Source organism: Malassezia globosa (assembly GCF_000181695.2).
Source record: "Malassezia globosa CBS 7966 chromosome Unknown mgl_sf_3.1, whole genome shotgun sequence".
In the NCBI taxonomy this organism is placed as follows: domain Eukaryota; kingdom Fungi; phylum Basidiomycota; class Malasseziomycetes; order Malasseziales; family Malasseziaceae; genus Malassezia; species Malassezia globosa.
In genome coordinates, this window is record NW_001849871.1 from 713532 (window position 1) to 736209 (window position 22678).

The 22678-nt window shown below is 52.3% G+C and overlaps 10 protein-coding genes across 10 annotated transcripts; 4 read left to right on the forward strand and 6 right to left on the reverse strand.

Moving 5' to 3' along the window:
- Positions 1-127: 127 nt before the first annotated feature.
- Positions 128-2077, reverse strand: MGL_1657 (uncharacterized protein; the record flags this gene model as incomplete). The annotated part of the gene is made up of 1 exon (XM_001731422.1): positions 128-2077. The coding sequence occupies one exon, from the start codon at positions 2075-2077 to the stop codon at positions 128-130; it is 1950 nt and encodes a 649-aa protein (XP_001731474.1).
- Positions 2078-2924: 847 nt separating this feature from the next.
- On the forward strand, positions 2925-3884 carry MGL_1658 (uncharacterized protein; the record flags this gene model as incomplete). The annotated part of the gene is made up of 1 exon (XM_001731423.1): positions 2925-3884. One exon carries the CDS (start codon positions 2925-2927, stop codon positions 3882-3884), a length of 960 nt encoding a protein of 319 aa, XP_001731475.1.
- Positions 3885-4020: 136 nt separating this feature from the next.
- MGL_1659 (uncharacterized protein) lies at positions 4021-5541 on the reverse strand (the record flags this gene model as incomplete). The annotated part of the gene is made up of 1 exon (XM_001731424.1): positions 4021-5541. One exon carries the CDS (start codon positions 5539-5541, stop codon positions 4021-4023), a length of 1521 nt encoding a protein of 506 aa, XP_001731476.1.
- Positions 5542-6303: 762 nt separating this feature from the next.
- Positions 6304-8945, forward strand: MGL_1660 (uncharacterized protein; the record flags this gene model as incomplete). The annotated part of the gene is made up of 3 exons (XM_001731425.1): positions 6304-8006; positions 8074-8549; positions 8899-8945. 3 exons carry the CDS (start codon positions 6304-6306, stop codon positions 8943-8945), a joined length of 2226 nt encoding a protein of 741 aa, XP_001731477.1.
- MGL_1661 (uncharacterized protein) lies at positions 8592-8999 on the reverse strand (the record flags this gene model as incomplete). Its single annotated transcript, XM_001731426.1, has 1 exon — positions 8592-8999. One exon carries the CDS (start codon positions 8997-8999, stop codon positions 8592-8594), a length of 408 nt encoding a protein of 135 aa, XP_001731478.1.
- Positions 9000-9988: 989 nt separating this feature from the next.
- Positions 9989-14167, forward strand: MGL_1662 (uncharacterized protein; the record flags this gene model as incomplete). Its single annotated transcript, XM_001731427.1, has 1 exon — positions 9989-14167. One exon carries the CDS (start codon positions 9989-9991, stop codon positions 14165-14167), a length of 4179 nt encoding a protein of 1392 aa, XP_001731479.1.
- A 278-nt stretch (positions 14168-14445) lies between these two features.
- MGL_1663 (uncharacterized protein) lies at positions 14446-16068 on the reverse strand (the record flags this gene model as incomplete). Its single annotated transcript, XM_001731428.1, has 1 exon — positions 14446-16068. The coding sequence occupies one exon, from the start codon at positions 16066-16068 to the stop codon at positions 14446-14448; it is 1623 nt and encodes a 540-aa protein (XP_001731480.1).
- Positions 16069-16696: 628 nt separating this feature from the next.
- MGL_1664 (uncharacterized protein) lies at positions 16697-17473 on the forward strand (the record flags this gene model as incomplete). The annotated part of the gene is made up of 1 exon (XM_001731429.1): positions 16697-17473. The coding sequence occupies one exon, from the start codon at positions 16697-16699 to the stop codon at positions 17471-17473; it is 777 nt and encodes a 258-aa protein (XP_001731481.1).
- A 101-nt stretch (positions 17474-17574) lies between these two features.
- On the reverse strand, positions 17575-17901 carry MGL_1665 (uncharacterized protein; the record flags this gene model as incomplete). The annotated part of the gene is made up of 3 exons (XM_001731430.1): positions 17575-17721; positions 17763-17799; positions 17831-17901. 3 exons carry the CDS (start codon positions 17899-17901, stop codon positions 17575-17577), a joined length of 255 nt encoding a protein of 84 aa, XP_001731482.1.
- A 2816-nt stretch (positions 17902-20717) lies between these two features.
- Positions 20718-21722, reverse strand: MGL_1666 (uncharacterized protein; the record flags this gene model as incomplete). Its single annotated transcript, XM_001731431.1, has 1 exon — positions 20718-21722. The coding sequence occupies one exon, from the start codon at positions 21720-21722 to the stop codon at positions 20718-20720; it is 1005 nt and encodes a 334-aa protein (XP_001731483.1).
- Positions 21723-22678: the final 956 nt, after the last annotated feature.

The window sequence follows — 22678 nt, forward strand, 5'->3', positions numbered from 1 at the left end:
TCGGCAGGTGGTGCACAGAGAGCGCTGCCAATGATGCTCGGGCGAGACACGAAGTACGCAGCATTCCACATGAGCATGGGGCGGGGAGAATCCATCGAGAATCGAGCGGATTAGAGGAGCTGCACAGTTATAGGCTAAGGCACGACTCACTATCGTCGGAATCCAGGTCAAAGCGAGGCGCACTCACGGGCTCAGGCGGTGAAGCTGGCAACAAAGACGCAGGTGGTAAGCTTGATGTGGGGGACGATGAGACAGACGACAAACGCTTCTTTTTGGAAACAGGAGCAGGTGATGATGAAGACGATGATGCAGCGGGCGATGATGTCCAAGGTTTGGCATCCGCCGACACGATCTCTTGAGGGTAGTAGGTGTGGTTACGTGGCTGCTGTTGCTGCAGCCAAGCAGAGCGTCGCTGTAAAATACATTGAGCAAGAGGATCACGATGGTCCAACTCTTCGACATGGGCCTTGTCATCCAAAGAGTTTCCCAGCGACCCATGGAGCGTACCCAAGGAATTGGTTTTGACGCGGACGTTGTTGATGCGAACCAATTGGCCGGGTCGCAAACGAAATGATAGCGAGGACGCTTTTTCACCCCAAAGCCCGATCTGGAAAACCAGATGTCCATACGTAGCCTTCGGCAGCTTGTGGTGATGCGCGAGCAAAGTGTCGTGGCCATAAAATTGCCGGTTGGGCAAGTAATCAGTCACGTACAAGTCAGGGACCCTGCCTTTGATACTCACACGGACGATTTCGACCACCATGTCGACGTACGAATTGGACTGGAGCGCATCGAGCGACACTAAGGGGTGTGAGCTTTTGGTGCTTGTCGGCGTCGCGTGGTGCACGATCTGTGCCAGCGCTGTGCGTTCCTCGACGCCAAGGTGTGCACCCGGCGACAGGTTCCACTCTTGGGGCGAGCGGCAACTTGCCCATGAATAGGGCACGAAAGCCGGGCCGACACCGTGTGCCTTGCCGTGATACATTTGGATTTGCAGATTTCGAAGCAGAAAAGCGTCACCCCGCAAGAGATGGGTCGGCAGCTGGTCCACAGTGCGGGCGAACAGATTGGCGGCCAAAAGTGTTGTGCCGGTATCCCAGGACTTGGGTGGCTGCATCGCCACACGTAGCATAGCATCGGACATAGTCCCATCTACGCGTCCCTTTGGCTGGTGCACGATTGGCTTATCGATGACCACACCTATCACATTGGCGGTTGTCCCGATTTGGACGTCTGATAACGGCGTGTAGACAACACCGTCCAATGTTCCTGGACGGGCAAGATCCATTACTTTGGTCTGCACAAGGACTGGAGCGGGATCGGATGACAATGGCGACGCCCGGTCGTTGACACTTGAGGCGATTTCGTGTGAAAGAGATGATGGCGGTATGTCTGAGCGGACGCGACTCCTGTTGTCTCTTGCAACGTCTTCGATGGGCGCATCTCGCATGCCATGTGCAACGGAATTGGTCATGCTTACAGGCTGCATTACCAAAGTGGCTGGGCGCCCGCGATCGCCCTCGAACCACAGCGTCAGTGTGTTGCCGTCATGTCTCTCCAACAAAGCTTTGAGAGCCATTCGCTCAGCAAAAATGAGACCAGCCCGCGGCGGCGACTGTGTCGCACGCACAACCTCTGCTCCATAGCCAGATACAAAGACGCGGACGCCCGGTGCATGATTTCGAAGGATCTGATGCAACGCAGCAGCATGGGGACCATGGAACGTGAGGGGAATGGATATGTGTTCAGCACTGTCCAAGACACATCGGAAAGATGGCGTCGACACACTTCCGCGCATCTCACTGAGATCCGACAAGATGCCGTCCGTGCAGACAATGGCGCCGCGGCCTCTCGCTATCCGAGACATCCAAAGAGAGACGGACGCATATGTGCCAAGCATGCCAGTTTCAGAAGGGCCTACAGATAGTAGCGGAGTATCTGCATGTGCATGTTGATCGCCTGTGCTGGGGAAGGGCGGGCCTGGCGTATCATCATGCACCGGATACGGGAACGAGGCACGCAGTTGGTCTAGGCCATTGGATGCAGCGCTACCCCGACCGCGTCTTGAGCGACCCATGTCCGAGAGAGCACACAGTTATAAAAAGGGGGGTCGGAGGGAAGGGGAGGGCAGGAAAAGGAGATTTATTTCTCGAGAAGCTAGGTTCGCACGCACAACGGCGTGATCTTGAGGAGGGATTAGCGAGGAGGGATAGTCGGGCGTGAGATACGTGTGCCGTGTTATAGCTCGAGCTTGTGCGGAGAAAGATCATGAATTTAGGGCACATTTTTCGTGACGTTTTTCTCCACACAAGCACAATGGACGCGTCGCCTTCGCGAAAGCTGCGGGCATATCCTGCGTCGTGACACGACGTTGAACGCGTCGTGCGAGACTCTAAGCAGTCATGGAGCTTCGCAGCTCACGTTCCATGCAGCAAACACAATGTACGTGTGTGTATGTAGAAAAACATTAATGTCACGCAGTATCTTGGCAGCCCAGCTCGTCTCGTGGCCAAAGGATCCGACTGAAACGAGCAGAGTTTCCAGCGCTTCAAGTCATGTATGATGGGCCCTTGCGGTGCAACAATATCTTGGCACGTCTATATTTATATTCGTACATGGTTCAGCTGGATAATGTAAAAGCACTTGCCTGCCCGGCATCGCGACTAGACGTGCTACATAGTTGGAACGATGCTATGGCCCACGCGCTCCTTCAGCGGCTGATTTTGCCGCATGCCCACCTCACCACGTTGGAGCATGGCCAGCCGACCAGTCGCACACAAGAATGTGTACGTGCGCTGCGCACATTTCCAGCTGATGCCAATACGCCCTGGACATGTGCACGTACGTTTGCTCAGCAAAGTGGTGTGGCGTCTTGTGAGCTTGAAGACATACCTGTCGACACGTCGGCATGGCAAACCAAAACTATGCCAACGCGGCGCGTAGATATGGAACCATTACCCCCTCGTCGCACACGTAGTGCGGCGCGTCTTCAAGCTGCGATTGAAGCCCTTGATACCCCGGTCGATGACGAAGACGAAAGTGAAGGGGAGGAAGACGATGGCGAGGAGGACGACAGCCTCGTAGGGAGACGACGGCGACGACGATCCAAGCGTGCAGAAGCAATGGCAGCCAAGAAGCAGCGCACAGCTGTCGTTGAGCGTGCCCAGCGAATCCTCGGTCCTCCTTCGCCTGTCAAGCCATTGGTGGATGATGCGCCGCGAATGTCGCTCGAAGCCAAAGTCGCATGTCTTGTGGAGCTGTGTGATGCATTGAGCATGTCGCGAGCACCTCATGAGAGCCCTCTGCATCGTCTGGTCCAGCCTGTCGTAGAACAAGCATCGGAGGATGAGCGTGCGGCGAAACAGCACGTACAGGACATCAATGACCAATGCGATGCAGAAATGCGTGCGCACAAGAAACAGGCTCCTTCGATGGCATCGACACAGTATGGTGTGTGGAAAGCGCGCATGCATCAATTGACGCACACGCACGACTGTGCGAGGTTCGAGGCACGCACACGACACTACTTCGCTCAGAGGCGTGCATGTGGGCGGTCGGGGCCGCTAGGACGCGATGACGAGGGCCGCGAATATTGGCACGTATTGCCTGCATGTGATCCAAGCGACATGGAAGCACCAGGTGCTGAGCGAGGAGTTCATGCGCCATTTTCGGGTCACTGGTCGCATGTGCTTCTTGTGCGTGAAGCAGCCAACAGCGACAGATGGTATGCGACGACGTCCGCAGACCAAGTGGCCGCGATACTTGCGTATTTGGGGCGGCGGCGGCGCACCGATGAAACATTGCACATGCATCTGGCCGGCGTGCAAGACTATCTTGCGTGGCTCGATTTGTGCCAAGCAGGTGCATCCAGACACCAGGAGTAGTGGGAATCAGCAGCGTAGAGGGGCACGGGAGAGAGAGAGAGAGAGAGAGAGATGTGTGCGTGCATTGTTACATCAGGCTACGTTCAGGATCTAGGACAGCACGAACCTACAGATGTGCGGGCGTTGAGCTCCAGCTTTACGACTGCTCCGGCTTGTTGGCTGGGAAGGCCAGCACCTCCTTGATCGTGTTCGAGTCCGTAAGGAACATGACAAGACGGTCAATACCCATACCCCAACCACCTGTGGGCGGCAGACCATGCTCCAAGGCATCAAGGAAGACATGGTCGACGGCCTGCGCCTCGTCATCACCAGCATCCTTTTGCCGTGCCTGCTCCTCAAAGTTTTCGCGCTGGACCCATGGGTCATTCAGCTCCGTGTATGCATTGGCGATTTCCTTCGTAGCAACGAAGGCCTCGAAACGCTCACACAAACCAGGGATGTCGCGATGGCGCTTCGCGAGGGGCGACATGATTTGGGGATGTCCGATGATGAACGACGGGTTCACACACTGCGACTCGATGTACTCGCCAACGAGCTTGTCAATCAGACGGTTCGCGGTGCGTGGCTCGCTGCAGTCGACGTTGTTCTTTGCACACAGGTCACTGAGCCACTGACGTGCCTCCTCGGTGTGCAGCTGATCGGCCGGCGGGAACTTGACCTGCAGCTGCTTCTCAAGCTCAGGGATCATCTCAAATCGCTTCCAGGGTGTGGAGAAGTCAATTTCGTACACACGTCCGTTCGGGTCCTCCTTGCCATCGGGGTGGTACGTCACCTTGTAGCCACCTGTGACGGCCTTGACAAGGCCCGACACCATGCTCTCTGTGATGTCCATGAGGTCGTACATGTCGGCATACGCCATATAGAACTCACAAGTGGTGAACTCTGGGTTGTGCGTCTGGTCGATCGACTCGTTGCGGAAGACACGGCCCACCTCGTACACACGGTCTAGACCGCCCACCACAAGCTCCTTTAGGTACAGCTCAGGCGCAATACGCATGAAAAGGTCCATCTTCAGGTCATTGTGGTGCGTGATGAACGGCTTGGCACTCGCGCCACCGGCGATTTGGTTCATCATAGGCGTCTCAACCTCGAGGAAGCCCAGCGAGTCAAGGTACCGACGCACGTATTGGATCGTACGCGCGCGCGTCACGAAAATGTCGCGCACATGCTGATTCATGATCAGGTCCAAGTACCGCTTGCGGTATCGCTGCTCCTGGTCCGTAAAGCCACCGCCAGATGCCTTTGGCAGCATCTTGAGGTTCGGCGCGAGCAGCTGGATGGCATGTGGCACAATCGACAACTCGCCCTTCTTCGTCTTGGCCGGCACACCCTTGACACCGACGACGTCACCACGGCGCAGCAGGTCGTGCGCCTCGAAGAAGTCGCCCTCCCTGTGATCCTGCATTTGTGCCATGATTTGGATCTTGACGCCCTCAGCGTGCAGGTCGTAGAAACGCAGCTTTTGCCCAGATGCACGCATGTTGTGCAAGCGGCCTGCCACGCACACTACATCTGCGAGCTGTGTGCCTGGTTCGACCTTGTCTTGGAAACGCGCAATAAAGTCTGTCAAGCTCAGTGTTACGTGGAATTTGTGCGGATACGGATCCGGGTTCCTTGTTTCGCGCAGCCTTCTGAATCGCTCGGCTGCGCATCTCATAGTACTGGTTCGGCGTCAGTGCTTCTTCGGCCGCCATGTTAGCGCCTGCCTTCGGTGCACCACCTGCGCCACCGGCGCCGCCTTCAGACTGCGCCTTGGCGGCCTTCTCGGCCTTTTCGGCGTCCTTCTGCCGCTGCTTCTGCCGGCGCTTCAGCTCGCTCTTGCTGATCATTTCGCCGGTCACTGGATCCGACAGTAGATTCATAGCACCGCCTTCTGCGTCAGTCATTCTTGTAGATGAAATCAAGCGCGGCTGTGTGAATGCGATTCGTTGTAGTGTTGAGGGAGAGGAAAATCTAGTCGTCACCCACCCAGGCCTCCTAAATCGAAGAAGATGGACGAACCCCCACCACTTGGGCATGCACAATGGGCAAAATGCAACGAGTGGACAAACTGAGTCAATCAGAAATATTCATACGAGAAACTAGAATTTCCAAGTCAATTGCCACGCGACACGATATGTGCGCGTGAGAGTCGTCGGTGGCTCGCTCCGCCGCGTCACAAGGAAGATAAATTTATTTTCGGCGGTCTTGCCCAAGTTGCCACTGGGGTCTCTCGCGTACGAATCTCGATACCGATCGCTCGCCTGTTCCTCCACACATACACAGATACACACGCATACCTCTATTCGATCACCCACCTGTCTCCGCACGGCAACAAAGACAAACACGCGCGCCAGTCCTACGTACTTTCTTCTTTTCTTATTTCTACCAAACAGGTGGTTCTCAGCATTACAGATCTAGTTCAAGAAAAAAACCTAGCATGGATGCGTGGTTTACCTCGTGGACTGCGTGGATCCGACGGCATGAGTCCTCACTACTCCGCGAAAAGTCCCCGACTACACTCACAATTGACCTGCATCACCTGTACTATCTACTTTTGCGCTGTGAAGGCTTGGGATACAATGTAGGACCATTGGATGTGTCGTGCCGTGCAAAGCATGCAGCGGCAGAAAAGGGCATCAATGCTTCGCCCACCAAGACGGCGACACACACCAGCGACACGTACAGCGTCCTGTCGCTGCAGCATACAATTCAGTCTGTTTCTACGTGGTGGGGAAGAGCCAGTAGTGGGAAGGAAGATGAAGCTGACCCTGACAAGATGTACGCATATCTATACTCAATACTGAGTCGCGTCTCTTCGCTGTGTGTAACGCCGCCCCCCTCGTCGATCGACGAGGCAGAATTCGCAGACTTTCCTGGCTCCCATGCAACGCCTCTCCTTGTCTGCAAAGAGATCACACACCTGGCTTTAGATGGTGTGGATCCGACATCGATCGTGGGTTGGCATCGCCTTTGCATCCAACTCACCTCTTTATCTTGCTCACACGTGAGCCTTACTGATGTCACAGACATATTTGTTGGTCTTGTGCAACGAGACCAACCAACAGAGGCCACAGATGTACCTGCGGCAGCATGGCATTCGCTGCGCTTTTTGCATCTCCCCCACGACGAGCTGACATTCGTGCCCGCGTCCGCGCTAGACGTTCTTCCCTCTCTCGTGCACATCGACTTATCTCACAACCTGCTAAATGCGATCCCCCCGGCCCTTGAGTGTGAATCGCACTTGCTATCGCTCAATCTATCGCACAACATGATCGACAGTGTACTGGGAATCTACAAGTCCTTGCCACATATCCAAGCGCTGAATCTTAGTGGAAACCGTCTCGAAAGCTTGTGTGGGCTAGAGCGTCTGCACACACTGCGGCAGGTCGATCTGCGTCAGAACTGGGTCAGTGATCCTGGTGAGGTCGGCCGTCTGGCTACACTCCCACATATCTCACACGCATGGATCGCATCCAATCCTTTGTGTCATCAAGTACCAGACGCGCGCGTCGCTTGCTTCTATACCTTTGCTCTCGAGCATAAGGACATTTGCCTCGACGACATACCGTGCAGCTTTTTCGAGCGGCGGCGTGTCTCTGGATTGCTCGCACGCCGCATGGCGACGCAGCCACGCCGTGCTAGTTCGTCGATCGAGGCACGTCTCTCGCCGCAAGTCCGTCGCATCACAACATCGTCGTCGTCACAGGCAGTAAGCAAAGGCACGAGTGAAGCGCGCAAGAAAAAGACGCGGGCGTCTCCCACCAAGACATCATCCCATTCCGTCGACTCGTATAAACAGCAAATGGAAAAGCTCCGCGACAACATGGGTGACGACTGGCTCCGTGTGGTTGCAGCCAATGGTAGTGGTGACCCTTTCCGCGTCCACGCACCTATGGAGAAGAGTGAGCGCATCACCGCACGCACCGACGACAATGATGCGCCTATTCTAGCATTCCCTTGGGCTGTGCGCCTCTTTATCGAGACAGTGTCGACACCGGTTGGCGCAGCGCTCACTAGTGCCACTGCTCTGGCAGGCGGCTTGTTCATTTGGTGGCGTTTTTTCCGTCGGATTCCGAATGCATCGTATATCACGCCAGCCACTCTCCGCGCACGACGGCGGATCGTCGGTCGAGTCACTAGGTACGTCTCGCTCATTGTGAGCACCCCACACGCCCGCATACTGACACGCATTCGCATACGTTCACAGTGTTGGCGACGCTGATGGATTCCGGCTTTACCACACGCCAGGCCTGCCCATCCTTCGGCACTGGCTTCACCGACCACCGACCAAAGCATCGGAGCTCCGGCAGCAGACCATTTCTGTGCGTCTAGCTGGTGTAGATGCACCTGAAACAGCGCACTTTGGCCGCGAGGCTCAGCCATACGCCGATGTTGCTCAGAAAGAACTGCGCAAGCTTGTGGAAGGGCGTACCGTTTGGCTTGACATGGCGCTGATTGACCAGTATCAGCGGCTGGTCGCCACGCCCTACGTGTACAGATGGCCGTACCTATGGCCAACAAATGTATCGCTGGCGCTCGTCCGCAAAGGGCTTGCGCCCGTGTATCGTAGTGCCAATGCCACGTACGGCCCGCCTTCGTGGCTCACACACATTTTCCTACGCGCCAAGACAGGGCGCGCTGCGCTCGAACGAGCCGAGGAACATGCGAAGCGGTGTCGGTTGGGTATGTGGAGCTTAGGTTCGAAACTCGAGACCCCAGCCCAATTCAAGCACCGGACGGCGTCTCGTTCGAATCAATGATGATCCCATCCTGCGAGAGCTCGTCAGTATGGTGTTCGCCGTCATCAAGGCCGTGCATCCTCCGACGCTCTGCACGTGCTTCTTGCTTCGTCGCCTGACGCTTGTTCATGCGCTCAATGATCCTTGTTGCCGAATTGAATAGACCATTGGTCTTGGCACCACACGCAAAACACTTCGGCGTCTTGGCAAAGCGCGCAATGGCACACTTGGCGCAGAAATAGTGGCCACACAGCGTCACGATTGGGTTTGTGAATGGCTCGCGACACAACAAGCAAGCAAATGGGATATTATCGTCATCATCCTCTTCCTCAGCGTCTAGATCCACCCCAAACGAACCTGCACGCGCATCTGCTGCCTCTCCTACACTGTTCATCTGCCAACCTGCCAGGTAGTCGCTTCGATCATGCAAGAATTTGCATGTGTCTCCAAAACCGCAATACCCTGTTTCCTTATAGTCTTTGCATACATCTGGTTGGTAATCGACGACGGTGATGGTGCGCACATTGGTGGGTGCCTTGATGGGTCCCTTCGCCTTGATTTTTGCGGAGGAGCCATCATCACGCTCTTGTGTATATTTTGAATATTGTGCCAAACCTCAATATGTGCCATCATCATTCGTTACCGTCTTTGGCGCCTCTTTGGATGTCGTTTCTTCGAACCGAGCCATTTCATCGGCCTACGTCCCAGTCAGCTCCCCGGGTCGCGTCTCCTGATTCGTATTTGCGTTCCTAGCTGAAGCGTTGGCTCGCTCTGTCGCGTGCACAGTTGTTTCACCAAAGCGGTCGGGTATCGGGGCTATTTTGTTCGTCGTGGGTTGTTCTGCACGCGACTTTTTGGTTACCACACTAGACGCTGTGTTGCTGGCATCGTCATCAACATCACGTTTCCGTACATCACGATGTGCACCAGCTCGTGATCGTTTCTTAAAAACGACAGTATCATTTCCGCTCATGGTAGATAAGCAGGCAGCTTTTAGTCGCGGTACTATCAGTAGGAATACAGACACTTGTGCGTTTGCCACCGTACCTGTTGTCGTTATCGTCGTCGTCAGCGCCGTAGTCTATCTATCTCCACAATGAGTGGGGTGAAAAGGCCACGCGTACCTGCTTTTAACATGAAGCTGACTCATCATGACTTGCATCGTCTTTGCCTGTAAAGGATTTGATTTGATCAAATTTCATCAGAGGTGGAGTGAGAACGAGGGATAGGTTGTGGGCCGGATGGGAGAGGCGAGAATGATATGGGTCTACCGAACTCACTTTTTTTTTTGTCAAATTTCAGTCCTGTGCCATTCACATTCACTCCGCCCGTGCGAGATTGGTGTGGGTTGCACAAGATTAACTCACGCATATGGGCTCTCAGATGAATCCAAGTAAGCAGCTGCTTTGCCTCACGCTGCTGGGACCCTCGACAATGCTGGAGGCGAAACGCCAGCAGCTTCTAGAGCAGGTTCAGAATGTGGCACCACATGTGAGGCGAGTGGATGGCGTTTTCCTGCACATGGTTCTGGTGCCAACGCAGGAGGCATATAAAGATCTTCAAAATGCATCAAGTGCAAAGCGAGTACGTCTAGATGACTTGCTCAGGTATGGTGATGACATTGCTTTCGAGGACACGCGTGGTGTCGTTCAAAAGGCACTCGAAGGCCAAAGCACGCCAGGGAAAGATGTTCTCTTTGTCCTACCCCGACCTGGAAACACGACACCTTGGGCATCGAAGGCGACAGATATTTCGCATATCTGCGAGATGGATGACACGATCGAGCGTCTCGAACGTGGTATGGCATTTGTGCTTGATGTGTCAGAGCCACTTAATGCCGACGAATTCCACCATGCTCAGTCACATTTGCATGACCGTATGACACAGATTGTAACGCGTGATCCTCCAGTCTTTCTTGCGAATGAATTGTTCGGCTCATCAGAGCCAAGCCCGTTGCGTGTGGTCGAACTACTGTCGTCAGCATCCGATACGAATTGGGACGCGGCCCATGATCGCCTGGCTGAATCCAACACGAAATACGCCTTGGCTCTTGCTCCCGATGAAATCAACTATCTGGTCGATGCCTTCGTGCGCGGACAAGGTGACGTTGCTCCACTCCGGCGGAACCCCACCGATGTGGAACTGTTCATGTTTGCACAAATTAACTCCGAGCACTGCCGTCACAAGATCTTCAATGCAGCGTGGACGATCGATGGCAAGAAACAGCCTCTCTCCCTTTTCGCAATGATCCGCAACACGGAAGAGAAGACCCCCGCTCACACGCTCAGTGCCTACTCGGACAATGCTGCTGTGCTTGAAGGCTCCGAGGGCGTGCGATACATGCCATCGCCTGACGTTCGAGTTCTTGAAAACAACGACCGTGTGTCTCACTTGTACGTCGGACAGCGGGAGTCTATGCCAATCCTTGCCAAAGTCGAGACACATAACCACCCAACAGCCATTTCGCCCTACCCAGGTGCAGCGACAGGCTCAGGCGGTGAAATCCGTGATGAGGGTGCTGTTGGCTGTGGCTCTAAGCCCAAAGCCGGTTTGACAGGATTCATGACATCTAATCTACTCCTACCTGGTGACGGCCGGCAGCCGTGGGAGGAGGACATTGGCTACCCGATGCATGTAGCCAGCGCATTTGAGATCATGCGCGATGCGCCGATCGGTGCCTCTGCCTTCAACAACGAGTTTGGCCGTCCTGCCATCACTGGATTTTGGCGCACGCTGTGTGAACGTGTGCCGACGGAAAATGGATTTGAGTGGCGTGGCTACCACAAGCCGATCATGCTGGCCGGCGGTGTGGGCAACGTGCGTCGCTCCAACATGCTCAAGGGGAAGATCCAACCCAACGACGTGCTTATTGTTATGGGTGGCCCTGGTTACCTCATTGGTCTGGGTGGCGGAACGAGCTCGTCCCTGGCCGGTGGTGGTTCCGAGCGCTCGAAGCTCGACTTTGTGAGTGTATCGCGTGAGAACCCTGAGATGCAACGTCGGTGTCAGGAAGTGATCGATGCTTGTTGCTCGAGCGAAACGAATCCTATTGTCAGTATTCATGATGTTGGTGCTGGTGGGCTGAGCAATGCGCTGCCAGAGCTTGTTCACGATGCTGGTCTCGGTGCTGTGTGCGAGCTGCGCAACATCCCCTTGGGCAATTCGTCGCTGAGCCCGCTCGCCATTTGGTGCAATGAGAGCCAGGAGCGCTACGTACTGGCTGTGCGTGCTCATGATCTGGCCCGGTTCAAAGCCATTGCGGAGCGCGAGCGGTGCCCTGTGGCAGCTGTCGGCCACGCCACGTCTGAGCAGCGCTTCGTGCTGACGGACCGCCTGCGCGAAGAAACATGCATTGACCTGCCAATGTCGACACTCTTCGGAAAGCCGCCGAAAATGGACCGCTCGTCAGAGCACGTGAAGCGCCAGCTGCGTGCATTTGACTCGTCGCTTGCGACTTATCTACCAGGCCTGGACGAAAACGCGCGGTTTGCTGCGGCTGTAGACCGTGTGCTTCATCTACCGTCAGTCGGCAGCAAATCATTCCTGATCACGATTGGTGATCGTAGCATTACGGGTCTTGTGGCACGGGATCAGATGGTCGGACCGTTCCAAGTGCCTGTGGCCGATGTGGCTGTGACCCGAACGTCCCATTCATTCGACGACAATGCGGCCGGTGAGGCAATGGCAAGCGGCGAACGGACGCCTCTTTCGCTCTTCAGTGGCGCAGCAGCGGCTCGTATGGCTGTGGGTGAGACACTGACCAACATGGCAGCGGCATACATTGACGACATTCGGAAGATTAAACTGAGTGCGAACTGGATGTGTTCAGCCGGCTTCCAGCACGATGGCGCTGTATTGTATGATGCTGTCCAAGCGGTTGGCATGGACTTTTGCCCAAGGCTAGGCGTTTCAATTCCCGTCGGCAAAGACTCTATGTCCATGGGCATGTCGTGGCGCTCTGACAGGAATGAGAATGAGCCCGAGCATGAAACCCGTACCGTTACAGCGCCAGTGAGTCCGATCGTGTCTGGTTTTGCTCCTGTCGCAAATGTGTCGCAGACGTGGACTCCGACGCTTCGGATGCTTGATGACTCATGCCTCCTTTTGGTTGATTTGGGCCATGGTAGGCAGCGTTTGGGTGGCTCTGCGCTTGCCCAGGTATTCCGCGAAGTCGGCACAGAGGCGCCTGATGTCGAGGAGCCTGAAGTGCTGCGTGCCTTCTTCAGCGCAATGAACATAATGAAGCAGATGCACGCTGGCATGCCGCACAGCGCACCATTGGTGCATGCGTATCACGACAGGTCTGATGGTGGCCTGCTTGCGACGGTGCTGGAAATGTCGTTTGCCGGCCGCCTGGGTCTCGACATGGACATCACAGGCATTTTGCGCGATACGCCGATGGCTGCCCTGTTCAATGAAGAACTGGGTGCTGTGTTGCAGGTCTGTGTGAAGGATGTGTCAGCGGTCACGTCTGTACTCACGAGCATGGGCGTCCCGTCCAACATCATCCACACCGTGGCGAGTGTGCGTGGAGATGAACAAATCAACATCAAGTGCCGCGGCGAAACACTGTTGTCGTCCACACGTGCTGCGCTGCAGAAGGCCTGGGCCGATACATCGTTCCGGATGCAGTCGCTGCGGGACAACCCGGAGTGTGCCAAGCAAGAGTTGGCGTTTATCGATGAGCCGGCCGAATCCGCGTCCCTCAAGTATGAGCTGACCTTCCATCCTGCCAAGACACTCCAATGGAGCAATCCAGCTTCCATTGAACGGCCACTTGCATCGCAACCTCGCGTAGCGATCTTGCGTGAACAGGGCGTCAATGGCCACATCGAAATGGCCTGGGCATTTGCCAGTGCTGGCTTCTCGACCTACGATGTGCACATGACTGATTTGCTGAATGGGCATCAATCACTAGAGCCATTTGTGGGTCTGGCTGCGTGTGGTGGCTTCTCGTACGGTGATGTGCTAGGCTCAGGCCGTGGTTGGGCCCAGTCGATTCTGCATTCGTCGCGAGTGAATGAAGAGTTTGCACGGTTCTTCGCACGGAAAGACACCTTCGCTTTGGGTATTTGCAACGGATGCCAAATGCTCAGCACACTGGGCCACGCCGGCCTGATTCCCGGCGCTGAAAATTGGCCATTGTTCGGTCCGAATGAAAGTGGTCGCTTTGAGGCGCGTTTGACAAACGTCAAGATCCAGCCCTCCACGCCTTGCATCTTCTTTAGAGACATGGACTCGAGTATAATGCCTGTGCCTGTGGCTCATGGCGAAGGACGCGCGGTGTTCCGCGACTCGTCGAGGCTGGCGGATCTGCAGCAGCAGAACGGCATCGCGCTCCAGTACACGGACTCTCGCTATCCCCACAACCCGAACGGATCAGCCGCGAACATCGCCGGTGCCACAGCTGCGGACGGTCGTGTCCTGATTATGATGCCACACCCAGAACGCGCCGTTGCGAAGCAATCGCTTTCATGGGCCCCAGACCACCCATCGAACGAATGGATGGGATACAGTCCATGGTTCCGCATGTTTGAAAATGCACGTGCCTTTGTTGGATAAGTCGTAATAGCTTTATGTACGTAGAATACAGTCTATACAGAGGAAGGTCAGACGAAGGATGGGTATGGAGGCCTGGCTCGGCCTGAGCCGGCGTGACAACGATAGGACTGCATGTCGCGAATGAGCATGAGAACAGCGGCAGGAAACTAGGCTAGCCGCGTCTGGTCGCGGCCATTTTTTCAGACATGTACCAACAGCAATTCAAGGTTGATGGGAGCAATGATCCCACGTCTTTCGAAGAGACTATCCCTCACATCCACACATTTTTTTTTTTTTTGCTAAGGCTTTACAGCTTCGTGTACAGCGTGTGATGGGGTTGTCATTGATGCATTTGGCGCCTGCGACTCTTCCCATGTTCTCGCCTGTGCCACAGCATGAAAATATCCTTTCTCGCGGAAAAAGTCGTAGATATAAGCGAGTTTGCGTGGATCAATAGAACAGAGTCTTTCACAATGACGAATGGTCAAGTCCCGATGATGTGCGAAGCAGTATGTCAAAAGCACCGTCTTTAAAATCAAAAATGGCTGCGGCAAAATGTGTAACAAAGAACACAACTGCTGCTCTTCTCGCGTGAGCAATTGGATCGACGGTGCTGTTGCGAACGAGAACTCGTCTGTGTCTTTCTTGTCCAACACAGACTGACTCCGTTCTCGATGTCGCGCGCGACCAGCCTGAGAGGGCAATGTTCCTTCAGCCGCTTCCAACTGCCGCTTCGTTCTTTCTGCATGTTCGCGGTCGTAGCGCGCTGCTTCAGCCAGCGTGGTAATGCCCAAACTTCTGTAATGCTGCAGCTGACGCACAGTTTTCTTGAGTGCCTCTTCGTAACAGAGATCTTGGTACAGCTCTTCAAAGTCGGTGGCAGTCTGGAGCGTTGCAAAGTGCTTGATCCGTGCGAGCAAATCACGCTCTTCTTTCGGACGTCTCCGCTCCGCGGCGGTGTTCCGCCGGTAATCGACCAGATTGCGCTCAAATAAGAACTGTTTTTTGCGTGATCGTCGATTTAGCTGTTCACTGTAGATGTCGAGTATAGCAAGCTTCAGCTCCAGGTCCATAGGATCTTCTTCCCAGTCGGGCGAGGCATCTTCATGCATTTCATCAGATTTTGATGCTGGCTCTGCCTGAGGCGCCGGCGCAGCGGCTTTCGTGTCTGCTCGAGTCTCGTCCTCTAGCTTGACAGGCTCTGCTGCCGTGTGACTGCTGTCGCGCACATGCTGCATCTGGCTCTGACTCTGGCTCTGGTTTGCGGCTGGCAACGGTTCTTCGTTCTTTCCATCTATGCTCATAGGTTCTGCCTGGCTGTCCAGTGCATCAGCAAACGTCTCTTCCTCCGGCTCGTCTTGTACTTTGGTCGACACATGAACTGGCCCACCACGCCCACTCGATTCCATACGGGGCTTCCCCTGTGTCGCAGTTTTACCATTAAGTGCCTCAGACTCTGTGGGTAATGTATCACCACCAAATGAGTATACAAGGCCGAACTCCATGTCTTTAACAGCATGCTCAGCATCCTGCTCAAACTCCTGTTCGAACTCCAACCGCCCTGGCATGAAGCCCGATAACTCACTGTGAGTTGTAGGCGCCGAAACAAGAGGCTTGCCTCCCTTGGGTGGCACAATGGGAAGCTGAGAGGCGCGCAGCTTCTCAATACGCTCGCGACGAGCGCGCTGGAATTCATCCATCGTGACATCCGTCGTAAAGTTTGCATCCGGCCCCACAATAGGCAGGCGCTCTTCTCCATGAAAGGATGGATCAGGTGGATGACTCTCGCGCCAATCAGCTACCGCTTTTTCTGCACGCCTGTCGCCAGATGGCAGGCCATTTTTTCCTTTGATGTACACGTCAACGAAGTGCTTTTCGACTTCTTCTTTCGTTCGATTTCCAATATGATCTGCAATATCCATCCAGTTCCCAACTCCATACAATTGACATCCATCAATGAGCAACAGCTCTTCGTCCACACCCCAGTCTGGACAAAAGACAGGTGTCGCGTGCTGCTCAATAACCCTGTAGTCATGCCATGCCTTGTGCTGCCCAATTTCCGATCCCGTACAAAAGCACGTCCCACACAAGTCAAAGTCTTCACATCCGCCTGCACAACGGATGCGCACAGTCAGTGTGATATCAGCGCCACACACATCACAATGATATCGCACACCCGGCTCGGCAGCTACACGTGAATCGTCAGTCAGAATAAGCTGTTGCACGGGCCTATAGTCCCATTTCTCTTCCTTACGTACTGGATCGATCTTGGCTTGTCTGGGCTGGACGCGGCTTGCGGTGGCTTACAGTCATGCCCCTGTCACCACCGTCACCCACACGCACGCAATCACACCGTCGTGGAAAGTTTCGAGAACGGTGTTCTTGGTGACGAAGCACAACAGCGGAGGGCGTCGGACATCACGTGGATCCACGTGTCACATGTATCGATGGTTCGCTCGATCGCTTAATCGTCCCTCGACTGTCGCTTTGGTGAGGTTGGTTACCTTGGAGGGTCCTCAACTGCTGTGATTTGATCCTCGGAAACCCAATATGCTCCCTACATCCCGCGACTACGGAACCGAGCAAGATAAAGTAAACTGCTCATTCTACTTCAAAATTGGTGCATGTCGACATGGCGATCGATGCTCTCGACGCCACATCCGACCTGAGCGCTCTCATACAATTCTCCTATCAAATGTATATCAAAATCCTAAATACCTCGATCCAGACTGTCGTGCATCTGATGCAGAGCTACAGCAGCAATTTGATGCGTTTTTTTCCGACTTTTTCAAAGGGCTCAGTGATTATGGCACCCTAATTGAGATGCACGTTTGCGATAATGTGGGAGATCATCTAATTGGCAATGTGTATGCGCGTTATGAAACCGAGGACGACGCACAACGTGCAGTCGACGGGCTCAATACACGCTGGTATCATCAACGTCCCTTGTTCGCTGAGCTTTCGCCAGTAAGTGACTTTCGTGAAGCGTGCTGTCGTCAAAATGAGACGAATGAATGTAACCGCGGTGGTCAATGCAATTTTATGCATCTTCGATACGCATCACCTGAGCTGGTGCGTGAGCTATACCAGCAACTTGCTGTAGAAAATCGTGAACGTCGCCGTGAAGCACACGCAAAGCATGATTTTCTGCGGCTCGGTTGGAAGGAGCGTCTTGCAAGAGAGCGGGCGGAAGCAGCCGAGATGTATGGAAATGATTTGCCATCAGCTAACGCACATGATTGGCGCAAAGGCTCGAGCGGCGGTGACTGGCGCGCGGAGCCACAAATCAGCGATGCTGCAAATTCAGCTTCGAGTGTGCACTCATAGATACCAACCGATCCATGTAGAATGTCTTGCCTATGCTCTATTTGATGCCCATGTGTAATAAGCTCTACGTGTATCTTATTTTTTTGTCAGGTCCGGTTTCACTACATGCAGCATGAAGCAGCAGAAGATGTTGTTGAAGCAATGTCAACGCTGTCTGTTGGGTTTATCGAGCGTCTTGCACTTGAAGGATTTGACTTGTATCTCTCAAAAATGTCCCTTGCCACCGTTGTGAATACTTCAGAAATATTCTAATGCATTAGAAGATTGAATGCCTCCAGACTGTACTTACCTGCCCAGTCTTGGCACTCGTCTCGAAGAACAGCAAACTGATTCGTGTAAGTCCATCAATTTACATACTTGTGTTTTTCAGCAAAAGCTTGGCCTTCTTCTTTCGAAACGGTTCTTTGCGTATCAGGACGATCAGACATATTTCCAACGAGTGCAATTGTGGCATTCTCTTCCGCCTGACTTCGTACATCATCGAGCCAGCTTGGCAAGTGCTCGAAAGTATCGTGCTCCGTCACGTCGTACACCAAAAGACATCCTGCAGCCCCTTTGTAATAAGAACGAGTAATCTTTCATTAGGATCAATTTATAAGAACGCACGCTTCGAAATTGTTCGCTTCCAGCAGTGTCCCAGATTTGCAGTTTAAGTCGTTCGCCTGATTCCAACGTCACAATGTGAGAGCCAAACTCAATCCCAATCGTCGTATCTGAATCCACCAGAAACTTGTCCTCCGTAAAGCGAACGAGAATGGATGATTTTCCCACGGAAGCATCACCAATAATTATGAACTTAAGTATGTAATCCCACGCTAAGCCAGAAGTTGTCGGCATTGAGTGGCGATAACGTCTATTCGTGCCGTAAAGGTAGATTGCACACGCGGAAGTGGAGAAGCCATTTATGAACCTGAAAGAACGCAATAAATTACGAGTTCGAAACCGCCGGGACTTGAAAAGTCGATTCGTTCGGTATTTGCTGCTAATATTTTGCAACTCACCGCCCATTCACAATCCATCCTGGTAGGATTATAGTGTATACATCATGACCAACATTAGCTTACGTGTAGCCACCTGAAAGGCTTCCAAGTGGGATGCGCTATCGCTGACGAGGAGACAGCGGCACATGTAAATGTACGTAAGCCGAGGTGTTTTTGCCAGGTTTCTTGGCATGAAATTATGTACTGCATTTGTATTCGAGATAAATTCTAGTGTAAACCTTATTGGCTCAATCTGGCAAGACATATCTTATCCACATGCAGTGTGGTGCCCCGCAATCTAAAAGGCGGGGCCAAAAGCTGCAAGTCACAGCTTCAAGCATTTCAAATCTGTAGCTCTTTGCTCTTGAGCTTCCATTCACTCTGGATGAGCGGCGAAACTGGGGTTTTCTTAAGTCCTCTATTTTCCCATTAATTTCAAGGGTATTTGTATATTATTTGCAACAGCAAAGACCAGAATGATAAGTGAACGAATAAAGTGAACCAGTTGGCTTACGGGGCGCATAGTTGAACAAACAATGGACCGTAAGACCAAACTCCTTGGGTAATCCCGTATATGCAAGTTTTTTTCACCCTTAAACTTGAATTTCTGAAGCTTTTGAATATGCTATATTTCTAACAAATTAGTGATGAACCAGTTGCGTCTCGTAACGGCAGGGCTGAAATCCCATAATTCATGCTCATGTTCATTATCGTCAAGCTAACTCGCACCTTGTATAAGCTCTTCAATGAAAATAGACACTCTAATTTATTATGCAAGGATATCGATATACATCTCGAGTCTCAAAGTGGCGTTCTACAAACACAGGAAAAAAATGTAAACCAATCCGTCAGGTTGACGGTTCTAATTTCACACTTTTCACTTGTTCTTTTTTTTCTTTTATTCCTTGGCAACAATCAGCAGAGTGGGTACTTCAGTATTAATATGGCTCATTTGTTATTGGTTTCTTAAGTTAACATATTCCTGGCATTTGGATAAGATACGAATTGTGATTGTGTTTGATTGAAAGAGGAATCTTGACCAAGGTCCACGAATCAAGTAACGGCAATGACTGTGATACATGGAAAAAGAAGTTCTTGGGTCTAGAAATAGGGGCATACTTCTTTGTGATTTTTCTTTTCAAGGTGCTTCGAGGAAGCTATTTCTAAGAGGATTTGCTAAAGCTTGTATTAAGCTATATAATGTAAGGAGGTTTTCTATTAATGACTTTACGCCAATTCCATCGTAGGTTGAGGCGCTACTGGCTTAAATTTCGAAGATCTTCTCGTGCAAGTCCCGTGTTTCCTTTTGTCATTGATTACAAGATTGATGTAGAAAAGGTTAAGGGAAACTGGATCGAACAAGAACAAAGTGCAACTTTTCGACATCGCTGAAATTTTCAGCATAATGAGAGCTGAAGTTGTTAGTAAGAACGCTTCGCAAGAAAGTGGCTTTCGGAAGGGTGGATCAGGGCCAATACTTGTCATGCTCGCAAGGTTGTAAAGACTGCATGAATTTTACCCGCTTCGTTCGATGGTGATACTATTAAAGTAATTTGACGAGTAAGATATAAGTCCATATATATGAGGAACCGTGTCTGCACATTATTCTTCCCAACCTAATTAGTTTTCTTATAGACACATCATTTTCTGCTTTGGTTTCGTAAGATGGAAGCATCGCAGGTTACACTTGCGCAAAGATAAAGCTTATTCATGACAGCAACAACATGGCCCTTTACTCAACAAAATTGTATAATCATGATGGTGACTGCGCTGTTGTGAATGGAATGTTCCCGGGCTACACGAAATCGTCGTGGCAGTTGAATTTGTGATTCAAGTCCGGACCGAGGCATAGGCGATCGCTTTACGTCTCAGACAAGACACAGTGACCGGTTTCGATAACAGCCTGTTTGTCTATGCTTAAAAACAGGATCGTGACACTGAATGGCTTTGAAAACCTAAAAGTATTTGAGCATCAGGAACTAACACTAGTCGAAGAAAAGATGTTTTCACGGACGAAGAGTTTAAAAGCGCAGCAACAAGTAAGGAATTGTAAATTTATTGTCACTGTAACCCTAGATTTACATCTTACGTATGCTGTCTAATTTTTAGCCGATAAAGTATTGTCTTAAGTCTATTGCGTTATTTCATCACAGCTGATTCTCGCTATACTTTCATTGCGAACGTTTTCGAATCCAACCTCATTTCACTTTTGAGAGCCAGCGGCATTTGTCTCATACTGAAAATCCTTCCACATGCCAATCATCTCAAGTGTCACCTTCGTCATCCGTGAATTCTTCTTCATTCATGATACCCCCATGACGGCCTTCAAGGCCAGCTCGCTTGGCCCAATGCCAGCCATCCGAGTATGGTTCGATGTGGATGGGCAAGAAAAGCGAACAATAATCATGTGCCAAACCGGGGCCAACATTGAAAAACAACTGTAAGTTGCGCACCCATCCCAAGTCATACACATTGCAAAAGACAGCTTTTCGCTCCTTGGCCATTTTGGCGTAATGTGTATTGTCTTGATTCTCCAACGAAGTTTCATTCCGAGCAGCCAAATAGAGATGCCATATGGCAAGAATAAATACTACCATACCCATGACCGCAGCCTTGGCGTATATAGCGAGGTACAGTAGTCGATGTACAAGAAACGAGGACCACTCTTTCGGTCGCGTGAAGCCCTCCCAAGCAATGCGCCATCCAGCGACAGAAAATATCAATGTACCGAAAGAAAACCACAGCATGAATAGAATGAAATAACGCTCATTCCCGAGTCCCACACATTGATTGATCCACGGACAGTGGTGATCAAATTTCAAAATACATGTACCGCACGTACGACAATGGTGCGCACGCTCAGGTTTTGGAGGAAACACAATCATATCAGCTTGCTTCTGTCCAAGCCACAAACGAATATCATGCTCACCCTCGTCGTCTTGATCCTGGAACAGCTCCGGTGGCGGCTCAAGCTGCTCGTGGTCATAATGCATAGCCTCGGGTGCACTTGTTGCAGCCATTTGCTTTCTGCTCAACGCTTCTTTGCGTCGGTTCAGCTTTTCTTCCAAGCGCAATTCAGGTGGAAGACGCGAAAGAGCTGTGGCCAGAGGGACTGGTGGGCACTTCTTGCAAAAGCGAAAAGAACACCGAAGGTCATGTTCCGCATCTCCAGGGGAGCGGTCATCAAGTGTGTCAACATGCGCACGTCTTATTTTGGGTGTGACCGAATCATAATGAACGGGTAGCTTTTCATCCATGGCGAGTCGCATGTATGCAGCTGAAGCCACCCGTTGCCGCCGGTCTCGCCACCAAAGCGTACTACCAGGTCCGAGACGACGCTCAGCTGAATTATCAGATAACCCATGAGCAACCGAGCCAGGTAGTACCGTACATGCCATGTAGTACGTCCAAATCATCATCATGACAATATATAAACACGTCAATGTCACTGCGACGCATATGAACGTGGCTCGAAATTCATATTTTACGCTTTCCCAAGCAGCATAAGGAATACCGAGAACCATATGGAAAAGGGAAGGCATTTTTGCGATGTCAATTAAGGCATTTGGTAGGGGTATATAGGTTGGGAAAATACAAACGACTAAAGGCGTTAGTTTCCGGACTGGGTTTATACAGAACACACAGAACACGTACAGAAGATCCACATGCCTGTACCAACAAGAACGACATAGATCCCCACAAATATCGGGCCTACGCGACCCATCACTGCCTCACCAGCCCTCTCGAAGCGACGAAACGAACGATTGACGACATTCGCGAGCGCCTTCATGCTGGGTGCACACAGACAGGACTGTTGTGAACTTTTTTGTGCCCTAGGGACTATCTCGTAGGCGACGATTGCCAAATGGTGGTTTCGGCCGAGGCACACGGGGTTTGTCTAGGGAAAACACAACCAAAAGCGAGTGGAGTGGCTGCTTGGGCATTCAACAGGGCTGCATAGGTTTAATCAGCAACACTCCGACGCAGGGCAACGCCACGGGCGAATAGGTGTATCTTCGGATTCTTGTGTAGTCCAAAAATTCTCGGAAGTCGTCGCATTTCACATCATGTCGCAGGAGTACATGAATGCACAGGTTCGTCGGATACAGCGACTTACACATAGGCCGAATTCATGACATGGCCTGTTCAGTCACCTCTCATCTCTGTCGAGTCTATGCCTTACATCGCGACTGTCTCTCTCTCAGCTGCATTTCTCTTAGCGTTC